Source organism: Aulonocara stuartgranti (assembly GCF_965226115.1).
Source record: "Aulonocara stuartgranti genome assembly, chromosome: 1".
Taxonomy (NCBI): domain Eukaryota; kingdom Metazoa; phylum Chordata; class Actinopteri; order Cichliformes; family Cichlidae; genus Aulonocara; species Aulonocara stuartgranti.
Window position 1 is genome coordinate 30,016,168 of NC_138939.1, and position 19,439 is coordinate 30,035,606.

Here is a 19,439-nt window from a genome sequence, read left to right on the forward strand (position 1 = left end):
ATGTCCTTCTCTTTAGGTGATGGTTTTTCCCTAAAACGTGACTCGGTGTAGTTTTGGATTGAGGATATCAGTAACATGTAGTGCAAAGGTAAATGTGAGTCCTGAACTTACAGTAGCTGAAATATTAATCGAGCGAAAAAAACTGAGCAGGGTCTCTTCAGTATAAAGTATAGCAGTTAGCGGAAAAGAGCTCGGCAGCAAATTATGCAGAAGACGGATGAAGCGAGGGAGATGAATTGAGAGGAAAGCAGAGCTGCATTACAGTTACGTTTTTTCCCTTCTTTGTTGCCAAAAGTAACGTTTCGTCACCTCCACAAAGATCCTCCTCTTTCATGGAAATTTGAAGGCCAAATCTTACTGTCAGCATTAATAAAATATAATGGGTTAAGTTAGTGACATGCAAAATCTGCTTTTGCAGAAGACGTTTTTATAAGATGCCTAAAATGTGAGAAAAACTCGAGTGCACATGTATTCTTCCTGCCCTCAGATTGCATCCGAGTATATTTCACCGGCTATTAATTATAATATCAATTTCAATTGCTTCTCTTCATTTTGTCTTCTTCTACTTCACCTTAGACTGACATACTGGGATGAAGTAAACAATGTCTGTCAAGTATGCCCCATGGAAGTAAAAAAATGTGCTATGTTGGTGGCCATGTTGACACACGTTTAACCAAAACTCCTCCGGGTCTGCAGATGTCTAATGGAAAAGTGTCAGTCAAACATGAGAGACAGCTCAGTTTATCTGAATAATATTTGTTTCGTTAGGAGGGAAGTCTGTGTTTAGGCTGGAGCAGGAGACTTGGGATTATTTTGAGGATGAGTAAGGAGGACTTTGCCGCACTTTGTTGTATTCAGGCCAGATGCTGAGGTTCAGCACAAACATTTACCATACAATCTAGATGTTCTATTTGGATTCAACTAATTCCATTGGAGATGGTATTTAAAGTCCTGCTTATATCGCTGCTGACAAGACTTGTATTTTCTTTTCCAAAGGGTTCCACGACTGCTTTAACATCGACACAAAGAAATACAGGATCATTAAAGGCCCTAAACAAGCACAGTTTGGATACACTGTTCAGCAACATGTGGCTGCTGGAGGAGAAAAATGGTAAGGACTCATGTTATTTACGCACGGCGTCTTTGCAAAATATTACAGCTTTTTCATGTTAAATTCTCTTTACTGATGTTTTGTAGCTTGGCAGATATTATATCTTTCAAATCAAGCTGTTGGTGAGTGATAGCGAGTCAAGTTTAGTCCATGTGACAGGAGGCCTGGCTTTATTTGTGTGTGATATACATCTTCATCAAGTGGAAATCTCATATATTGACATTATGATGGTTTCTGCTGGTGCAATGGCTACTTTTATTGCATTGCAGAATTTTTACTGCCTTTATTTTATTTAAAATATCAGTATCTCCTACTGTAATGCATATTTTTAGCCTGGTATAAAACTGTCAAACTTCACCTTAGTGATCAGTTGCTAAGATTAAGAGTTCAAGGAAATAATGACTGTAAAATACTTGCTGACAAGATGTGGAGCTGAGAGACAGCTGACTTGGCAAAGATGTTGGGATGTCTCTATTTTTTCCCTGTGTAAGCTAGTGATCTACTGCACCTCTCTTGTGGTGGTTTCCTCTCAGTAATTTGTGCTTGCAAATCAAGCTGTAGCTCTGAACCGAATACCTCACATTCATCATATTACCTCATAGCACAAACTCCTGATGCGCACTAGGCCAACTGGCACCACGTGGTGGCCAGAATTAGTTTCTGGCATTTCCAAAATATCTTTTAGCCAGCACTGTGCTGGCACCGTGCCATGTTCAGGTTTTGCTTCTGTGTATGTGTGTGTGCAACAACCATTAGTTCTGTTTATGTAGATATATAATTATATGTCCTTTTTAAAAAGAAAACTTGACTTCAGTTGCTTCCAGAGTCCTTCACCAGAAAATAACGAGTGTGACGAATTTTATGAAATGCTTTCCATGACCTTGTGGGGATAGGTTAATTGGATAATCCTAATTGCCACTAGGTGTGAATGTGCGAGTGAATGTGAGTGTGAACGGTTGTCTGTCCCTATGTGTTAGCCCTGCGACAGACTGGCGACCTGTCCAGGGTGTACCCCGCCTTTCGCCCTATGACAGCTGGGATAGGCTCCAGCGCCCCCCGCGACCCTGAAAAGGATAAGCGGAAGCGAATGGATGGATGGATGGATGGATGGGCTTTCCATGACCTCCCTTTCAGTTTTCTGACAGTAACCTCCTGCAGTTGTTTAAATGATGACAGCAGAAACTGCAACATTGTAATAGTGAGACCGCATTTTTTATGTTGACCTATAGAGCTTTACATGTTTAACATTATACGTTATAATTCTTATAATTAATTCCCTTATTATGCTTTTGTGACCACACCAAATGGACGTATTCTCTCCCACAGAATACACTGATGTTTTGGAGTTCATGCTTTTCTTACATGACGTATCTTCACTGCAGCCTTTCTCTAAAGTGTTTCTGAAAATGTGCTCTCTAAATATACCCCATTATTGAATATACCCCAATTATTAAAGCATATAAACCCATTCTAAGTGCAGACATTTAGTTCATTTTCAGGTTTTGAGGTTCGTGTTTAGACTTTCAAATCCTGTTATTTATTTGAAAGATGATTATTTATAGTGTCATGGTCTTTTTTCCCTCCTGCTGGTTCTGTCTAGTCAAAAAATCTTTGCCCCACATATACTTTACATTGGAGCAGCATCACACACATAAAATGACTGCTTTGCGATCTTGACGCTGTTTTTCCTTTTTTCTGCGTGTGTGTGTGTGGGATGCTCAGCATTCACCTACTCGTTCAGTCATTCATTCATTTTGCCTTGTTGTAGTACAGCAGTCGGCCACAAGGCTTAAATGGCAAAACAGCAGACTAGTAGGTCATGTCCTGCTCTTCCAAAGTGTGGGCACCAGTAAGTTACTGGGTTAATCAAAACCTAATCTCACTACTGTTGCAGTACAACGCATTAGGAAATTGTTTCCAGTTAGCTCAATCAAAGAGCAGAACTGAATTTAAATACCTGTGTTTTTACTTAATGGTGATACAATGGTGTACTTTTTTTTTGTACTTTTTTCATCCTCTACTGCACGTCTTCTATGGCAGTCCGGCATGTGAAGCCTTTAGTCTTGTGCATGCATGGTTCATATAAAGCTGTTTTACAATATTCCAGGTGGAAACAAAACTACCATCTTCTGCTTCTTGATAAAATCACGACTCAGCAACTCAGCAAAGCTAGAAGCTAACAGAGAGCTTTGGACTGTATGTGTCCAATCAATGGATCTGCTCATCATTATTATTATTATTAGCAGTAGTCGCAGTAGTAGTAGTAGACACTAAATACCACTCCTAATTTGGTGAAGTGTGCAGATTTCTATAGATGCCTTCTCAGGGATTTAGTGAAGTTACTGTAACAATACTGTGTCTGTGTATTGGCTACTGTCTGTCTAAAAAACGCTGTGACCTGCAACTTACTAAAGATATTACGGTGAAAAGCCAACTTGTTTAGCAACCATGCCAGTCGATCACGTCTACCAGAAATGAAAAGATCTGATGAGATTGACACATGTGGAATAAAGGTCAACAGACCTGTCTGTAAATGTCTGAGAACGAGGTGCAAACAGTGTGTAAACCACATACAGCAAAATAGAGTTGAGGGGATTGGTATTTTGTCACTGTTAGGTGTTTGTGCATCTAATATAACGCATATGATGAATAGAAATTGGTGAAAAGTGTGCAGGTTTCGGTAGATGTCTTTTCAGTGATTTGGTTACTGTAACAATACTGTTTCTGTGTATTGGCTACTCAGTCTACTGTCTGGCTGAAAATGCTGTGGCCTGCAGCAGTAAGTGTTCCAGTGTTTTACTCAGTTATGACTCGTCTGTCTGTTCACCAGACATCTTACGCATCCTGTTGAATTTCGCTTTTAAAAGACTGTTTAAGATAAGATAAGATAAGATAAGATAACTCTTTATTGTCATTGCACAGTCATACATAGTACAGTAGTACAATGAAATTGGAAAAACTGTCCTACGTCGGCACTACATATAACACAACACGACACGATATGACACATCACAACGTAACAAACAACACAACACAGTATATTAACTTAGTATAAAAAAGAAGAATAAGTGTATGTGTATTGCACACTGTTATTATTGCACATTAATTATTATTGCACCTTGTTATAAATATAAATATTATTGTTATCGTTTTAAACATTGTTACCTCCCCCTAAAAAGTCCAGGGAGGTATCCAGTCAGGTCAGCTATTTACACTGATCAGGGCTATTGCCCTGTTGTAAAAGCTGTCCTTGAGTCTATTTGTTCGAGACCTCAGCAGCCTGAACCTCCTGCCAGACGGCAGCAGCTTAAACACCCGGTGTCCTCGGTGTGTACCGTCCCGTAGGATGCTGCGTGCCCTCTTGAGACAGCGAGTGCTGTACAGGTCCTTCAGGGAGGGAAGAGGATGTCCAATGATTTTTTGGGCCATGTTGATGACCCTCTGGAGTGCCTTTCTGTGTGCTGTGGTGCAGCTGGAGAACCACACACCGATGCAATATGTCAGCACACTTTCAATGGAGCAGCGGTAGAAGACGGTCAGCAGCTCCTTCTTCAGGTCCATTTTTCTGAGGATTCTCAGAAAGTGGAGACGCTGTTGGGCCTTCTTTAAGACCGCAGAGGTGTTAGAGCTCCATTGGAGGTCTGTGTCTATGTGCACACCCAGAAACTTGAAACTGGAGACCCTTTCCACGCACTCCCCGTTGATGCTGACAGGCTGCAGCTCGGACTTCCTCCTTCTGAAGTCAACTACCAGTTCTTTTGTTTTGGTGGTATTGAGGTCCAGGTTGTTGTCTGCACACCAATCTGACAGCCTCTGAACTTCAGCTCTGTATGCAGTCTCATCTCCCCCTGAGATGAGCCCCACCACAGTGGTATCATCTGCAAACTTGATGACTGTGTTGTCTGGGTGGGAACTAACACAGTCAGAGCAGCAAGTCAGAGCAGCAAGAGTTGGTGTGTGATCAAACAGCTGTGCACTTATGCAAGACTGTCTGTGTATATTTGTATGTGCATGTGGGAGTGTGTGCACAGTACATAGTCTGACAGCTCTCAGCTGGATGCAGGAATGTCGCATGAGCTGTGGCCAATGTAAAAATACCACTTTAATGAGAGCTACAGATCATTAAAACAAGTTTAGATTACGTTATCATTTTATCCACACTGACTTGCATACATGAGTTCCTAGTTCCTCTATGCAGTTGCTGCACATCTGTAGGGTGATTTCTGGAGTTTACCTCCACTGAATAAATTTGACTAAATCCTTGTCATATCTACTACAGTATATTGTCACTGATGCCGTTTTCCTTATCTCTGGGTTCCATGTATGTATAATGTTCAGAATGAACTGCTGATTGCATGGACCTGAAATCATGTGAAACTGCTTTTATTTAGTATATTTACACATGTGGTTTAACATTTAACATTTAAATAAGTCAATTAAATAAACTACACACATTCTGTAAATTGCAATGGATTGTTCCAGATCATTTATGCTTTTTAGGCTTCCAGTTTCCCTTCAACTGATTTCATGTCAACTAGGCTTCCAGGAGAACTAGACTTTTTACACTTACTGACAGGGCCCGTGAGCTTGTGCGCCAATCTATAGCACAGTTAACTTTTCCAGACTTGACTGAATTCTCATTCCCTCAGCTGTGAATGTTTGGATAGGAACAGGATCACAGCTGGAAAGTGACTCTGTGGGAAAAAAAAGCCTTTTATGACCAAAACCTGAAGTTAGGCAAGAATGCAGCTGTATTTAAAAGGCTGTACTTGAGAACCAAAATAGAATAGTAGACAAAGATATCTGCTGGTTCTTTGCATTTAGGTAGGTTATTATCACAGCTGATAGCAAAGCTGGTATTTTCTTCAGCTTGTGAGTCTTTGTGTGCATGTCATTCAGTTCCCTTCTGTTTGTGCAAAATCACAACAACCCTCATCTCAGGGTGCTTTATATTGTAAGGTAATGACCCAACAATAATACAGAGAAAGGCTCAACAATCACAAATCACTGTAAACAGGCAGGCAGCTGGTGACAGTGGGAATGAAAAACTCCCGTTTAACAGGAACAAACCTCCAGCAGAACCAGGCTCACAGCTGGGCGGCCATCTGGTGTGACTGATTAGGGCTGAGGGAGACAGGCCAAAAGACATGCATTACTTACATTACTTTGGTCAAGGCTTTGTTAGCAAAATCTTAATTTGGTAGCTACCATTCAGTGTCATTTAATGTTGTGAAAGGGTAAATTTGTACTGTCTTTTCTAAATCCTTTGGATCCAATGGCTCAACTAAGCAGTGAGTAAAAAGGAAAACCAAAGAAAGTTGAAAAGGATAAAGAAGTGAAACAGCAAACAACAACAAAGCAATGAAAAGAAGTTCAAAAGTGACACAGGATTCAAACAGCACTCTCCTGGTCAACAGTCTTGTGAATTATGTCGCTTTAACCACATCCTATGTGTTATTCTTTCAGACATGAGTGTTTGCCCTTAGTGTCCACTAATATTACCTTGTTCCCAAATGGCTTTGGCAAAACTGCAGTTGGAATGACAGCTAGTTGGGAACTGTTACAAAGGCACTTTTAAGAACTTTGGCAGGCCTCTCTGTCTGTCTGTAGACAGATTTTGCCAACAGATTTTGTCATAACCATAGAAAATAAAGCCACGAAACGTGTCGTCTATGGTCAAGATCAAAATGAAGGCTGGTTTCAAAAATAATCTCCAGTATTTAAGAGGCTTTAACCATTGGAGTTATTAAAATGTGCAAAAGTTGCGAAAAGTCCTCTTGAGTTTTAAGGTTGTTTTATTTGCCAAGTGTTTACTGTAAAGGACATTATTTTGCCCAACAACATTTATTGAGGTCTGTGCATTACTGCTGATGGAGCTACGGAGGAAAGGGCATGCACCATTTCTCCACATGTCTGCTCAACGGGGTGATTTAAACACCCTGCCACAGCAGGCACTCATTGGGTTACTGAAATGAGGCCACATTACCTCCAGTTGGCAAAGAGCTTAAGTCTTTGAATCTGATGGGATGCACTAACCTGCATACTTGTGCCATACACTGCAGAGGCCCCCCACTGTCTGTTCTGCTGTTTATTTTACTGTAGTTATATCAGGTCTGCTCTTTTGAGACCTGACATCTACTCCTCAGCTCAGTTAGAAACATAACTACAGAGTGTCTGTGAGGGCTTTCACCTCTGCTTTAAGTAGTGCTTCTTTTATTTCACTTGTTGTGCAGAACTGCACCAAAAAAAAGGTTATAAAAGAGAATTCAGTGTACCTACTTTTGATTCAGGCACTAAAAGAACACTATGTTATTACAACTGTTAAAGGTCCATGCTATGATATTCTTTGGCTTTTTACCTGTTGGCAACTGATGGATTTAGCCACATGAAAAGTACAAATAAAGAAAATAAAAATAGTGGCAGTAGATGGGTCATTTTAGCTGTTGCTAGGTGATTGCTAGGCATGTAATCCTAAACGAGATGGTATTGTCATGAAGTCAAAAAAATATTTCAGGTGCATAAAGGTTAAAAACAGGTGATTTAAGCCAATTGGTACGTAGTCGCCAGGCAATCTTATTGCGTCATAATATGCAACGCATAATGCAGCAATAATAATTATATATATATATGATAATTCAAAAATCAATTAGATGTTGTTGTTGTGATGCTTTCTTAAGGTGTTGTAAATGTTAATAAGAGGTCATTTTAACATGATATTTTGTTGCTAGGCTGCATGATGATGTCATGATATGTGATAGATAAAGACCTTCAGGGTGAAGATGAAGATGAAGCTATGTGCCAAATTTAGTTGATCGGTTTCTTATAGTTTAAGTAGAATTAAACTTCAGCATGACCCAGAATGAGTGACTGAGCCTATAGACTCAGCAGGAAAGTGTTTATAAAAGGTCGAGTCCTAAAGCTGTTTTCCTGTAGACATCTGTAGGACTGGAAGTCTTTTTGAAGTCACAACTTTTGCAATCTGGTGGCCTTCAGATAGAATCCAGTTTAAGGCACTTCCACATTAGCTTAATTTTTCTGAACCAGAAGAAACACAGATATTTTTTACTGTCTATAGTTGTTATATATGTGTTATCAAACTTAATTTCTGTATATAGTATTGCAGAATGTATCTGTTATGTGACTAGGAACAAAAACACCCAAAATAAAGAACAGAAATAGCATATTGCTCCCTACTTATAGTCCATTAACACCAAGGTGTTTAGTTGAAAATTAAGCTATTGGAGAAGTTGGATATTTTTATCATGGCGCTACAGAGTGAAAGGCTCAGAAAAAAAAAATTGCATTTGATCGTGAGGGCAAAATTTAAATGTTCAGTTTTCACAAATGTCAACCACATGTTTCCAGAGGAAAAGTTACCACCAAATCCATTACGATTCATCATCTGGGAACCATAGTGTCTGCAGACAAATTTGTAGTTTTCAGATATTTAGATTCAGTTATATGTTTTGAGTTTTTTTGCCTTTACATTGTCAGGGAATGATAAATGCCTGTAAAACAAACATGTATAACTGTGGTCACCATTTGATCATCTGAATCCCCAAACCACAATAGTGCCAAGTAAATATAACAATAGCTTATTGAACAACTGAAAATTTGGACCTGCTGGTTATGCTAAGACAAGTCCTCACAAAAGTCAGCAAAGTTTGGTGGAGTCCATAAATATCTGAGCCAAATGTCATCCAGTCTAATCCATTCAGTAACTGTTGAGATAATCCATTCTGGTGGAAAAAGGTGGATGTGGATGTTCACTCCCTCTCCGTACTTGAGGACAGTAAGTAAAAAAAAAAACTATTAAGAGCTTGTTAATGTCTCATAATCCTCTGATTACTGCTACCGTCAACTCAATGCTCCCAGGCAGAGCAGATATGGGAAATAAATGTCTTGGAAAAATAATTATGTGACCATAACAATCCCCTCAATTAATGAGGCAGCACTAACAAAAGGAAACATATCCTGTTAATACCAATGGACAGAATGTGATGAGCAAGCGTGACACTGGAGTAGCACACTCATGTTTGGGGCATGGATGTGGTTTCACAGCAAATACATCTCCGCCTTCCAAATATGAAAAAAATGACCACATTAATGACAGGCTGGGCTTGGGGATGGCACTTCCTCAAACCCCCAAATCCTGTATTCATTGGTAACCATGGTAGAAAAGCTCCATGTGTTCATTTTGGGTCAAATACTTTCTTTCATCGTCATTAGCATTCTTGCTGTGATGATGAACCAAAGCTAGCGTTTGACCATAATGAGCTCCTGAACATGATTATTTGAACAGCTTCTGGTGAAATTCAGGAGGTCCTAAGGCAGGCATCCAAGTCAAAGGCAACAATGGTCCCTTTTCATCAAGGTAGATGTATCCTGACCTGAACTTAAGCTGCTGTGTCTCCACTGGCCAAGGGATAGCAATATCCGAAGTAATAATCGTGATATTAATAGCTATGAAAATATGAGCACTGCTGGAGCCCCTGTGGTAAAATGACTTCCAGAGTCTGTGAGACTTTTAAAGTTGGCTTCAGGAGCAATAACACTGAAGCTTGATCCCATATGATGTCCTCTTTGATGTGCAGTGATGGACTGTTACAACAACATTTCCTCTTGTCTGCAGTTGCTGCTGTAAAATGTCAAATGTCACAGCTGGTGCTAAGTTTTTAGTGATTGTGCCCTGATTGTACAATGTGGCTACAGTGAATCTACAGCTGCCCAAGAAGAACTTTCCCAACTAAAGCTCACAATCAAACATTCCCACCACAAAGTCCGGTTCAGCTTGGGAACTTTGTTGTCAATACAGTCAATTAAGTTAATACAGAAGAATTGTGTTAATTGGGAGCTAGCTTCCCAGGTGAACAAATACGAATAAAAAGGAAAAACACAAAAAATGTAACCATTACTTTTCATTTCTCCAAAGGACAAACATTGGGTACTTTTTATATATTTTATAACAGATTATGTAGGAATACTTGCAGGATTTCACTTTTTTTTTCTTTTTCCTCCACATTGCAAAGCTATAACATCATGACAATGTGATTGTTCAGTTGCAATGTTGATCTTAGATCAACTTTATTATGATGATGTAGGAACAACACCAACATGGGGATATCAGACACATGCCACCCATCCATCCATTTCCTTCCTTTTATCCAGTTCAGGATGGCAGGTGTTGCTGGAGCCTAACCTAGCTGCTATGGGATAAAAGGCTATGGCTATTTTAAAATCACCTATTAATATAACCCATGCATTTCTATGGACTGTGGGGGGAAGCTGGAGAGAAACCTCGCAGACACAGGAAGTATAAAACAAACTCCACGGAGACGAGCCAGGCAGTAGATTCGAACCCAGGACCTTCTTGCTGTGATTGCTGATTGAGATGGTAAATGTGCAGTCAAAGTGTTACAATGTTGTTATTAATGAAGTGCCTAGTAGTGCAAGCCTTTGATTCCCACTGAAATCATGGACATCATGTAATGTCAAGTACTGGAACAAGGTAGAAAGTCTGACAATCATGAGCCTAACCTCAAAGTACTTAAGCTAAAGATCCGTCCTCGTTTAATTGTGAGATTTTGGCCTAAAGGTCCATGCAGGAGGTTGATCCTGCTCTGTTTTTGCTATAAAGTGGTGTACGGTATCTTTCCTTTGGGGCACCAAAGCTGTTTTTTGCCAGCTGCTTTGCCTGTTATTTTCACTTGGACTGAAATGTTGTTTAATTTTGTCGCAGACTTAGAGAATTTTCCGAAGCCTTTCCAGGAATGTGAGTATTTTAGGATACAACCTGCCTTTTAATGCCCGAATTAGTTGAGCTCAGGAAATCTGAGTAACAGTAAAACTGTAGGTATTTGCCACTAATGCTGAGGGTTTTTTTAATTCAGTACTTTAGGTTTGATTTATTTGTGGAGTTTTCATTTGAATCACCCCCCTCCTCAAAACAAGGGAGGGGGGTGATTTTCTTTTACATCATTATCTCAGATACCAGATATTTTACATTCGGCAGAGGGTGTTTTATAATAACAGAGGATTGAATACAGTGGTCCCTCATTTATCGACAGGTGAAATCCGTGAAGTAGTTAACTTATTATAGATGTTTTCAGGCTGTAAAACCCCTCACTACACACTTTATACCCTTTGCTCAGACCGACTCTCAAAGTTCAAACCTTCGTAGAAAAATAAGTCCAGAAATATAGAATGAAACCAAAGACACCCGCGGTTGCCTTTGATGGTGCAAAACGTTTTGTTGACATTGTTGTTTGTTGGGGAGAAAACTTACAAAAATACAGTACAGCACGTCACAGTCACACTGCTAGCGATCAAAGATTTATGTAAATTTGACAAGCTGAACGCATTCTGTACTGTACAGGAGACACGAGATTGGCTGTAGACCATTGTCAATCAATCAGGACGCAGAACACAATGCGCTGTACAAAAAAAAGGATGCAAAATTGCACCCAAAAAAAATCCTCAAAACAGCGAGGCCGCGAAAGGTGAACCGCGTTAAAGCGAGGGACCACTGTATTTATGTCACAGTGGAGGGCCTTCAAATCCAAAGACAAAGAGGAGTTGAAAAGGGTGCAGAGAGAGTTGAGGGGACTGATAAGGAATGGGAAGGACAGCTACAGGCAGAAGATGGAGAACCAGCTTCAGCAAAACAACGTTGGTGAAGTCTGGAGAGGCCTCAGAACCATCTCAGGCCACAAACAGCAGAACTCTCTGCCTGGGAGGGATGTGAGGTGGGCAAATGAACTGAATCATTTCTTCAACAGATTTGATTCAACCATGAGACAGTCTACAACATCGGCTGCAGACTCACCCACCCCCACTGCTGCTGTTCCACCTCTGACACCTCAGACACTTCACACCACCTCTATTCACCCTGCTCACTCCTCCCCACCCCCAACAACAGCATCCAATACACACTCAACACAAGGCTCCAGCCTGTCTCTCTCAACCACCCAGGTTAGGAGGGAACTGAGGAGGATTAATGGCAAGAAGGCAGCGGGCCCAGATGGCATCAGCTCGAGGGTCGTCAGGTCCTGCGCGGACCAACTGTGTGGGGTGATGGAGCACCTCTTCAACCTGAGCCTGAGGTTGGGAAGAGTCCCACAGCTCTGGAAAACCTCCTGTGTTGTACCAGTGCCAAAGACTTCACGCCCCAAGGACCTCAACAGCTACAGGCCGGTGGCTCTGACATCCCACCTGATGAAGACCCTGGAGCGGTTGGTCCTGGCTCAGCTTCGGCGCCTAACAAGCTCATCACTGGACCCACTTCAGTTTGCCTACCAGCCTGGCATTGGCGCGGATGATGCCGTCATTCACCTCCTACATCGTTCCCTCGCTCACCTGGAGACCGCTGGAAGCACTGTGAGAATCATGTTCTTTGATTTCTCCAGTGCCTTCAACACTATTCTTCCCTCGGTTCTGAAGGACAAGCTGGAGAACTCTGGAGTGGACCATCACCTCACTACCTGGATTTTGGACTACCTCACCGACCGACCACAGTATGTGAGGACTCAGGGCTGTGTGTCGGACAGGGTCGTCTGCAGTACGGGGGCCCCACAGGGAACGGTTCTGGCTCCGTTCCTCTTCACCATCTACACTGCAGACTTCTCCCACAATTCCACCCAGTGCTTCCTGCAGAAGTTCTCTGATGACTCTGCAATAGTCGGCCTCATCACTGATGGGGACGACAAGGAGTACAGAGGACTGACTCAAGACTTTGTGGACTGGTGCCAGCTGAACTACCTCCAGATCAACGCCAGTAAAACCAAGGAGCTGGTGGTAGACTTCCGCAGGCACAAGCATTCTCCACTGCAACCACTGAACATCCAGGGTATGGACATTGAGGCTGTGGACAGCTACAGGTACCTTGGTGTTCATCTGAACAACAGACTGGACTGGACTCATAACTCAGACGCCCTCTACAGGAAAGGGCAGAGCAGGCTGTACCTGCTGCGGAGACTCAGGTCGTTTGGAGTGGAGGGCCCACTCCTGAAGACCTTCTATGACTCTGTGGTGGCTTCTGCTATCTTTTATGGTGTGGTCTGCTGGGGCGGCAGCATCTCTGCTGGGGACAGGAAGAGACTGAACAGGGTGATCCAAAGGGCCAGCTCTGTTCTAGGATGCCCTCTGGACCCAGTGGAGGTGGTGAGTGACAGGAGAATGGCGGCTAAGCTGTCATCCCTGTTGGACAACGTCTCCCACCCCATGCAGCAGACTGTGACAGCACTGAGCAGCTCCTTCAGTGGGAGACTGCGGCACCCACGGTGTGGGACGGAGAGATTTCGCAGGTCTTTCCTCCCCACTGCTGTCAGACTCCACAACAAAGACTTTAACTGAACAAACACACACATCCACACATGTGCAATAACACTAAGTGCAATAATCTTTTCTGGCATCGTTGTATTTTTACTCAGTTGTATATAGCATTCGTATTCTATTTTTATCTTATTGTATATTTTTATTCTATTTTATTCTACTGTATATAGTATATTATTTTATTCTATTCTGTACAGCTGTGTACTGTATTTATTCTTATTGTATTCTAATTTTTGCGTCATAACTTTTGCACTGTCCACTTCCTGCTGTGACAAAACAAATTTCCCACGTGTGGGACTAATAAAGGTTATCTTATCTTATCTTATCTTAGTTAATATTGTAACAGGTACACAGAAAGCGTCCTTGTCATTCCTTTTTTAATCTTTTTCACTCGCAATGACCAAGGCCTTCTTGTATTTTTCTTTTTCTTCAGGAATATTTCTTTAGTTGTCTCTTGCATTTCAGTCTTGTATCTGACAATTTCTTCTGTTTTGTTTGTTAGACCACTTCACACTGCCCTATGAATCATTCGAACCTAAAAAAGGCACCTAACTCAAGGGATGAGCCAGTGTTGCATCTACACATAACAGACAACTTAGCAGATAAACCCATTTTGTTGCTAGCAGACTATTGCAAAAGCACATCTTCTCTTGCCATTTTATTAAAGATACAAAAAATGCCAAAGATACCAGAAAGGTGAACTATTAGCTAAAAGACATGGTGTGCAGTGTGTGGGAAATGAGATGTGGCTCAAAACTTTTGCACAGTAGTATATATTATCGTAGCTATAAACAGCAAGCCTTGATGGATAAAACTTACCAAATGTTAAGTTAAATTGAAAACAAAGCCAGTCAAACAAACTTTGGTTCAGAAATAATGTAAAAACTAACAATGAAAAAGAAATGGTCCAAAATGGAAATCTCGTGCCAGTTTCCTGGCTGGAAATCAGCGGGAATATGCCTCCACGACACCTCCACCCTCCGTTTGTGGATTGTTTTGCTCTTTCTTATAGCTCTGCTATATGAGGGGGGGGGGCTTCAGCAAATGGGTCACATATAAAGGTAGGAACAAGAAACTGATATTGTTGTTTACCTTGGAGGACTTGTTGGAAACTCCTTTGATTTATAGTCCTCCTTGAGATCTTTACGCCCTCCATCAGCCCTGAAGAAAAATCACCAGATAACTTATATTCTCCATCAAATGAAGTCGTCTAAAACTTTTTAGTGACTTTTATTAGACCTCACTGACCCCACACAGGAAACCTACTGTGAAGTCAAGTACAGGAGTGACTCCTCACAAACATTCGTCATGTGAAAAGAATCTTTGGCACTCAGCACTGTTCTTTGAGGACATCTAAATTCTGTTTAGTAATGTGACAGCTCTCAAATAAGTCAGTTATTCCTCTCGGACGTCCCAGTGAAACCATTACTGTAGCAGTGATTAGACCTTAGCGTTAACACATTAACATTAAGACGTTCAGACTTCAGCAAGTCTCCAAATCCAAAGACACTTAGCAGGAGTATTAAATATTTGCGCGGTCACCTTTATTGTCCAAACTTCTGTCTTTTTTGTATTACCCAAGCTGTCATGAGTTTCTCAGGAGAAACAAGTAGCCCTGTTAGTTCAGCCTGAGGTTTACTTTAAAAAAATGTATTCAGCTCTGTGGATACAGCCTTTTCTGGCTTCCTTCTTGGAAAACATTATTTAAGTTTCTCTATTCATTCACTCTCACATTCACACACTGGTGGAGGCAAACTACAGTTGTAGCCACAGCTGCCCTGGGGCAGACTGACAGAAGCGAGGCTGCCATATCGCGCCATCGGCCCCTCTGGCCTTCACCAGTAGGCGGTAGGTGAAGTGTCTTGCCCAAGGACACAACGACCGAGACTGTCCGAGCCGGGGCTCGAACCGGCAACCTTTTGGTTACAAGTGAACTGCCAACTCTTTGAGCCACGACCGCCCAAGTAGCTGATATTGTGCTAGCTGCATAATCAGAGGCAGAGCTTGCAAGGCAGCTTACTCTTTGGAGCATTTGCTCAGCAAGGGTTCCCCGAAAAGTGACAAACTCTAGACTCCAGCAGCTTTCAGTCACAATAAGAGAAACTAGCCCACCCAAGGGTCTAACCTTAGTCCACTCTCTCCAGTTGCTGCTACTCTAGCCTTCACTATGTGAGAGAGAGTCTTGAATAATCTAACTTTTAAGTAAAGTGCACTTTTTTTTTTAAATTTTTGTCAGTTGTTTATATCATACTGTAGTGGTGATGAATTGGAGGGGTCCCCTAGTGCCCCAACAAACTAAATTAACGTCACTGAGTGTAATGCAGTTGTTTCTGCCCTGGCTGCAGTTTGCACTTTACCACCATGGTCTTTTCCTGCAATAAGAATAATGTTCACGTCTCCACTCTTCAAAAGTTGTCTTACATGTTATAAAGCAAGGGTTTTGTTTCCTTTGCTGTTGCGTCGGTAGTTTTGATTGTCACACAGTGAGCCGTTGCAGCACGTAGAAAAAGCGATGCTAAAAACTACGATAACATCTGAATATGAATGGCTTCTAGCCTTGCTGTTGAATTTGATGCTATGTCCTGCAGCAACTTGAGTGTTTTGATCAGATTCTTAAATGCAAATAAGATCATTTCCTCCTATCGTTACTGAACCTGCACCTCTGATGTCTCTGTTGTAAAGATATTGCTTATAAGCAGTGACTGGTTGTACTGGCCAGCTTCTAGGTGTGACTGCGTGGAACTGTTAATGATTATGAGACGGGGCAGTGCTGGATTAGATTACACGTAGTGACTTCCATGGAAAAAAGAATGATTAAGCATTTTAGGTCAGCCCATGTGTTTTTTTTGTTCCTCTTTGATGTTAACAGTCACCATCATATTCCCTCAGAAAGTTGCAAAAATAAGAAAGTTTGATGTTGTTGCTGTTAAACATTTAAGTGACTAACTTTTGGATTCTGTTTTTTGTTTTTCAGGTTATTAGTGGGTGCCCCGTATGAAATGAACGGTGCTTACCAGACGGGGGATGTTTATAAATGCTCACTGAGCAAACGAACCAACGGCAACGGTTGCGCCAAGCTCAATTTAGGTGCAGTATTAAAAACACCTCTTCATTTTTACAAGAGCATCACGAAAAGAGTCCAAACATTGACAGGGACCATCATAAATGCAAAATGAATGCATGCTTTGTAAAGCTGTTTACCGCGGTTCCTGCTTGCTTTTCACCTCATGTGTCAGTAAACATCATGATGACATGTGTCAGACAGAAATGTGGGTACCATACCATGCATTCCACATTTTATTATTTTTTTAAACAGTTTATGTGCATTTCCACTTGTGTGATTTGCCGCAAATGTTACCACATGCCTCTTCATACGGGTTGCACATGTTGTGCTTGTTAGGTACTCACAAGAAGTTTCATGAAGTAAACATTTAGATCTGAGGATGTAGATGTTGCTGACACAAACCAAAGTTCCAGATTGTGGATAGCGTATTTCTTTATGTGTGTTTGAAACAGTCCATCATAGATCTCAGTGAAATTTATTTTCCCTCAAGGAAGGATATCTCTGACAAACGTATCAGAGCGAAAGGACAAGATGAGACTGGGAATGACGCTTACATCTAACCCTAAAGACAACAGCTTTGTGGTGAGAGCCCCTTTAAAAATTAGTTATGTTTTATGAAATATAACAAACAGTAATGGCCTGCTGCTGCAGAACTTTTTGAGCGTGTAAGAACACATAAGATTGCAGTTGTCCAAATAAGGGGGAAAAGAAAAACTTCCCACAAGATTGTCTTTTGATTACATGGTTTTAATGCTGCTGTTCTTGGCATGAACCTTGCTTTTTGTATTATGCTGAGGTCAATAATCTTGCTTGTATCAATGCTTTCTTTCAGGCCTGTGGACCATTATGGTCGTATGAGTGTGGAAGCTCGTACTACAGCACTGGCATATGCTCCAGAGTCAATGCAAGCTTCAAGTTCTCCAGAACAATCGCCCCTGCCTTTCAGAGTACGTTTTTAAATGATGAGATTCATTGATCGATCGTTTACTCTTGTTGCTCCTGTGCTTTGGAACAATCTCCCGATTGGCATCCGGGCATCTGATTCTATTCATTCTTTTAAATCACAGCTTAAAACATATCTTTTTAAACTTGCCTTCTCCACCTTTTAATTGCTGGTTTGTTTGTTTGTTTGTTTGGTTGCTGTGACCTATTGACCTCTTGTATTAATTCCCTCCTATCTTTCTATTGGTGTTTTTTATTATGGTGGTACAGCTTTTATCTTGCTATTACCCATGTGCTGTAGTCATTCTTATTGGTAGCTTTTATCTATGAACATAACTCCTTATTTTTATTTATCCGTTATCAATGTTTGAACCTTTTATTGTTTTATGTAAAGCACTTTGGTATGCCCAAAGCTTTTAAATGTGCTCTATAAATAAAGATTGTTGTTGTTGTTGTTGTTGTTGATGGTTTTAAGTCTCTGCAAAGGATTAGATCCTTATCTGGGAGCTTGTACCTTATCCTTCCAGGGTGCGAAACCTACATGGACATAGTGATTGTTCTCGATGGCTCAAACTCCATCTATCCCTGGTATGAAGTGCAGGCTTTTCTCATCAACATTCTTCAGAAGTTCTACATTGGGCCCGGTCAAATACAGGTTTGTACAAAAACAAACCAAAAAAAATACTAAGAGAACGTATGTTAAACAGATCTACATTTTGCTCTTCGTTCATAGTCTTTAATGTATTTTATGTTGTTCCGTGTTTTTGTGTCCTCAGAATTATGTTTCATTAATATGAAGACGATGTTTTTGTTGCTATAGATCACTGTCATTGCATTTCTTTGTGTAGGTTGGAGTTGTGCAGTATGGTGAGAAGGTTGTCCATGAATTCAAACTCAGTGACTACAAATCAGTAGAGGAAGTAGTGAAAAGGGCACGCAGTATCGACCAGCGGGGTGGTGAGGAGACCAACACAGCTCTTGGCATCAACACAGCACGGTACAGTAACTCCGTTAGTCCAAACGAACACTTCAGTAATCCTCCGTTCTGTACTGCATTTTACTAAACATAGTAAACATGTTTACAGCTCCCAAGCTTTCAAACACGGAGGACGACGTGGAGCCAAGAAGGTGATGATTGTGATAACTGACGGAGAGTCACATGACAGTGCTGATCTCCAGCAAGCCATTGAGGACAGTGAGAAGGACGGGATCACCCGTTATGCCATCGCTGTGAGTCTGCTAGATCAGTTATTGAACTGGATTACATGGCTTACAGTTGAGGTTGAACTTGGTTTTCTGAAGGGCAGTAAATTCCCTGTGGAGCAATGAAACACCATAAACATTAATGAGGTGACTTCATGGGGTTCAATTATAGCAGCTCTCTCAAAAGTTACAAATGGAGCCAAAACACTCAGAGTCCTCCAAGAGCTCCAAACACACACGAAGGCGTGAATGATCTCTTCAAAGCCGCAGTGGTTTTTAGTTTTTGCCATTACTCCTGTGGAGATAGGGCACACATATTTCCATTCAGTGTCTAAACCCTTTGAGTCATTTGGCTGAAAGTCAACTGGAGTTGGTTATCAGAAACCTGCTCAATGAGTGCGAATATCAGCTCGGTTCAGGGCAATTAAAGGATGGGAGATTTGTTATGCTGGTCCTGGCTTCATGCATTTAGTGACAGACTGTTTAATCTGATCCTTTTAGGTTCTTGGCTACTACAACCGCAGAGGAATCAACCCTGAGGCCTTCCTCAATGAAATCAAGTACATTGCCAGCGATCCAGATGACAAACACTTCTTTAATGTGACAGACGAGTCAGCGCTGAAGGATATTGTGGACGCACTCGGAGAGCGAATCTTCAGTTTGGAAGGTTTTACAAGACTTTTACTTTACCAAAATTTCATGGTTAAAGTGAGGCTTTTAGGGATGCACTCACAACACTGTGGGTACGATTAAGTTTACGTGGCAAAATTCAGAAATAATAATGAAAGA

At 41.2% G+C, this 19,439-nt stretch overlaps 1 protein-coding gene across 2 annotated transcripts in view; it reads left to right on the plus strand.

Moving 5' to 3' along the window:
* itga11a (integrin, alpha 11a) overlaps positions 1–19,439 on the plus strand; it is a 63,068-nt gene that overhangs the window by 14,168 nt on the left and 29,461 nt on the right. The window contains exons 2-9 of one of the 2 annotated variants that reach the window (XM_082526564.1): positions 997–1,111; positions 16,416–16,528; positions 16,996–17,087; positions 17,338–17,452; positions 17,975–18,102; positions 18,296–18,444; positions 18,533–18,677; positions 19,152–19,317. In XM_082526564.1, the coding sequence (XP_082382690.1) occupies positions 997–1,111; positions 16,416–16,528; positions 16,996–17,087; positions 17,338–17,452; positions 17,975–18,102; positions 18,296–18,444; positions 18,533–18,677; positions 19,152–19,317 (1,023 nt within the window). The remainder of the gene's footprint in view (positions 1–996; positions 1,112–16,415; positions 16,529–16,995; positions 17,088–17,337; positions 17,453–17,974; positions 18,103–18,295; positions 18,445–18,532; positions 18,678–19,151; positions 19,318–19,439) is intronic. The other variant, XM_082526565.1, reaches the window with a different exon arrangement.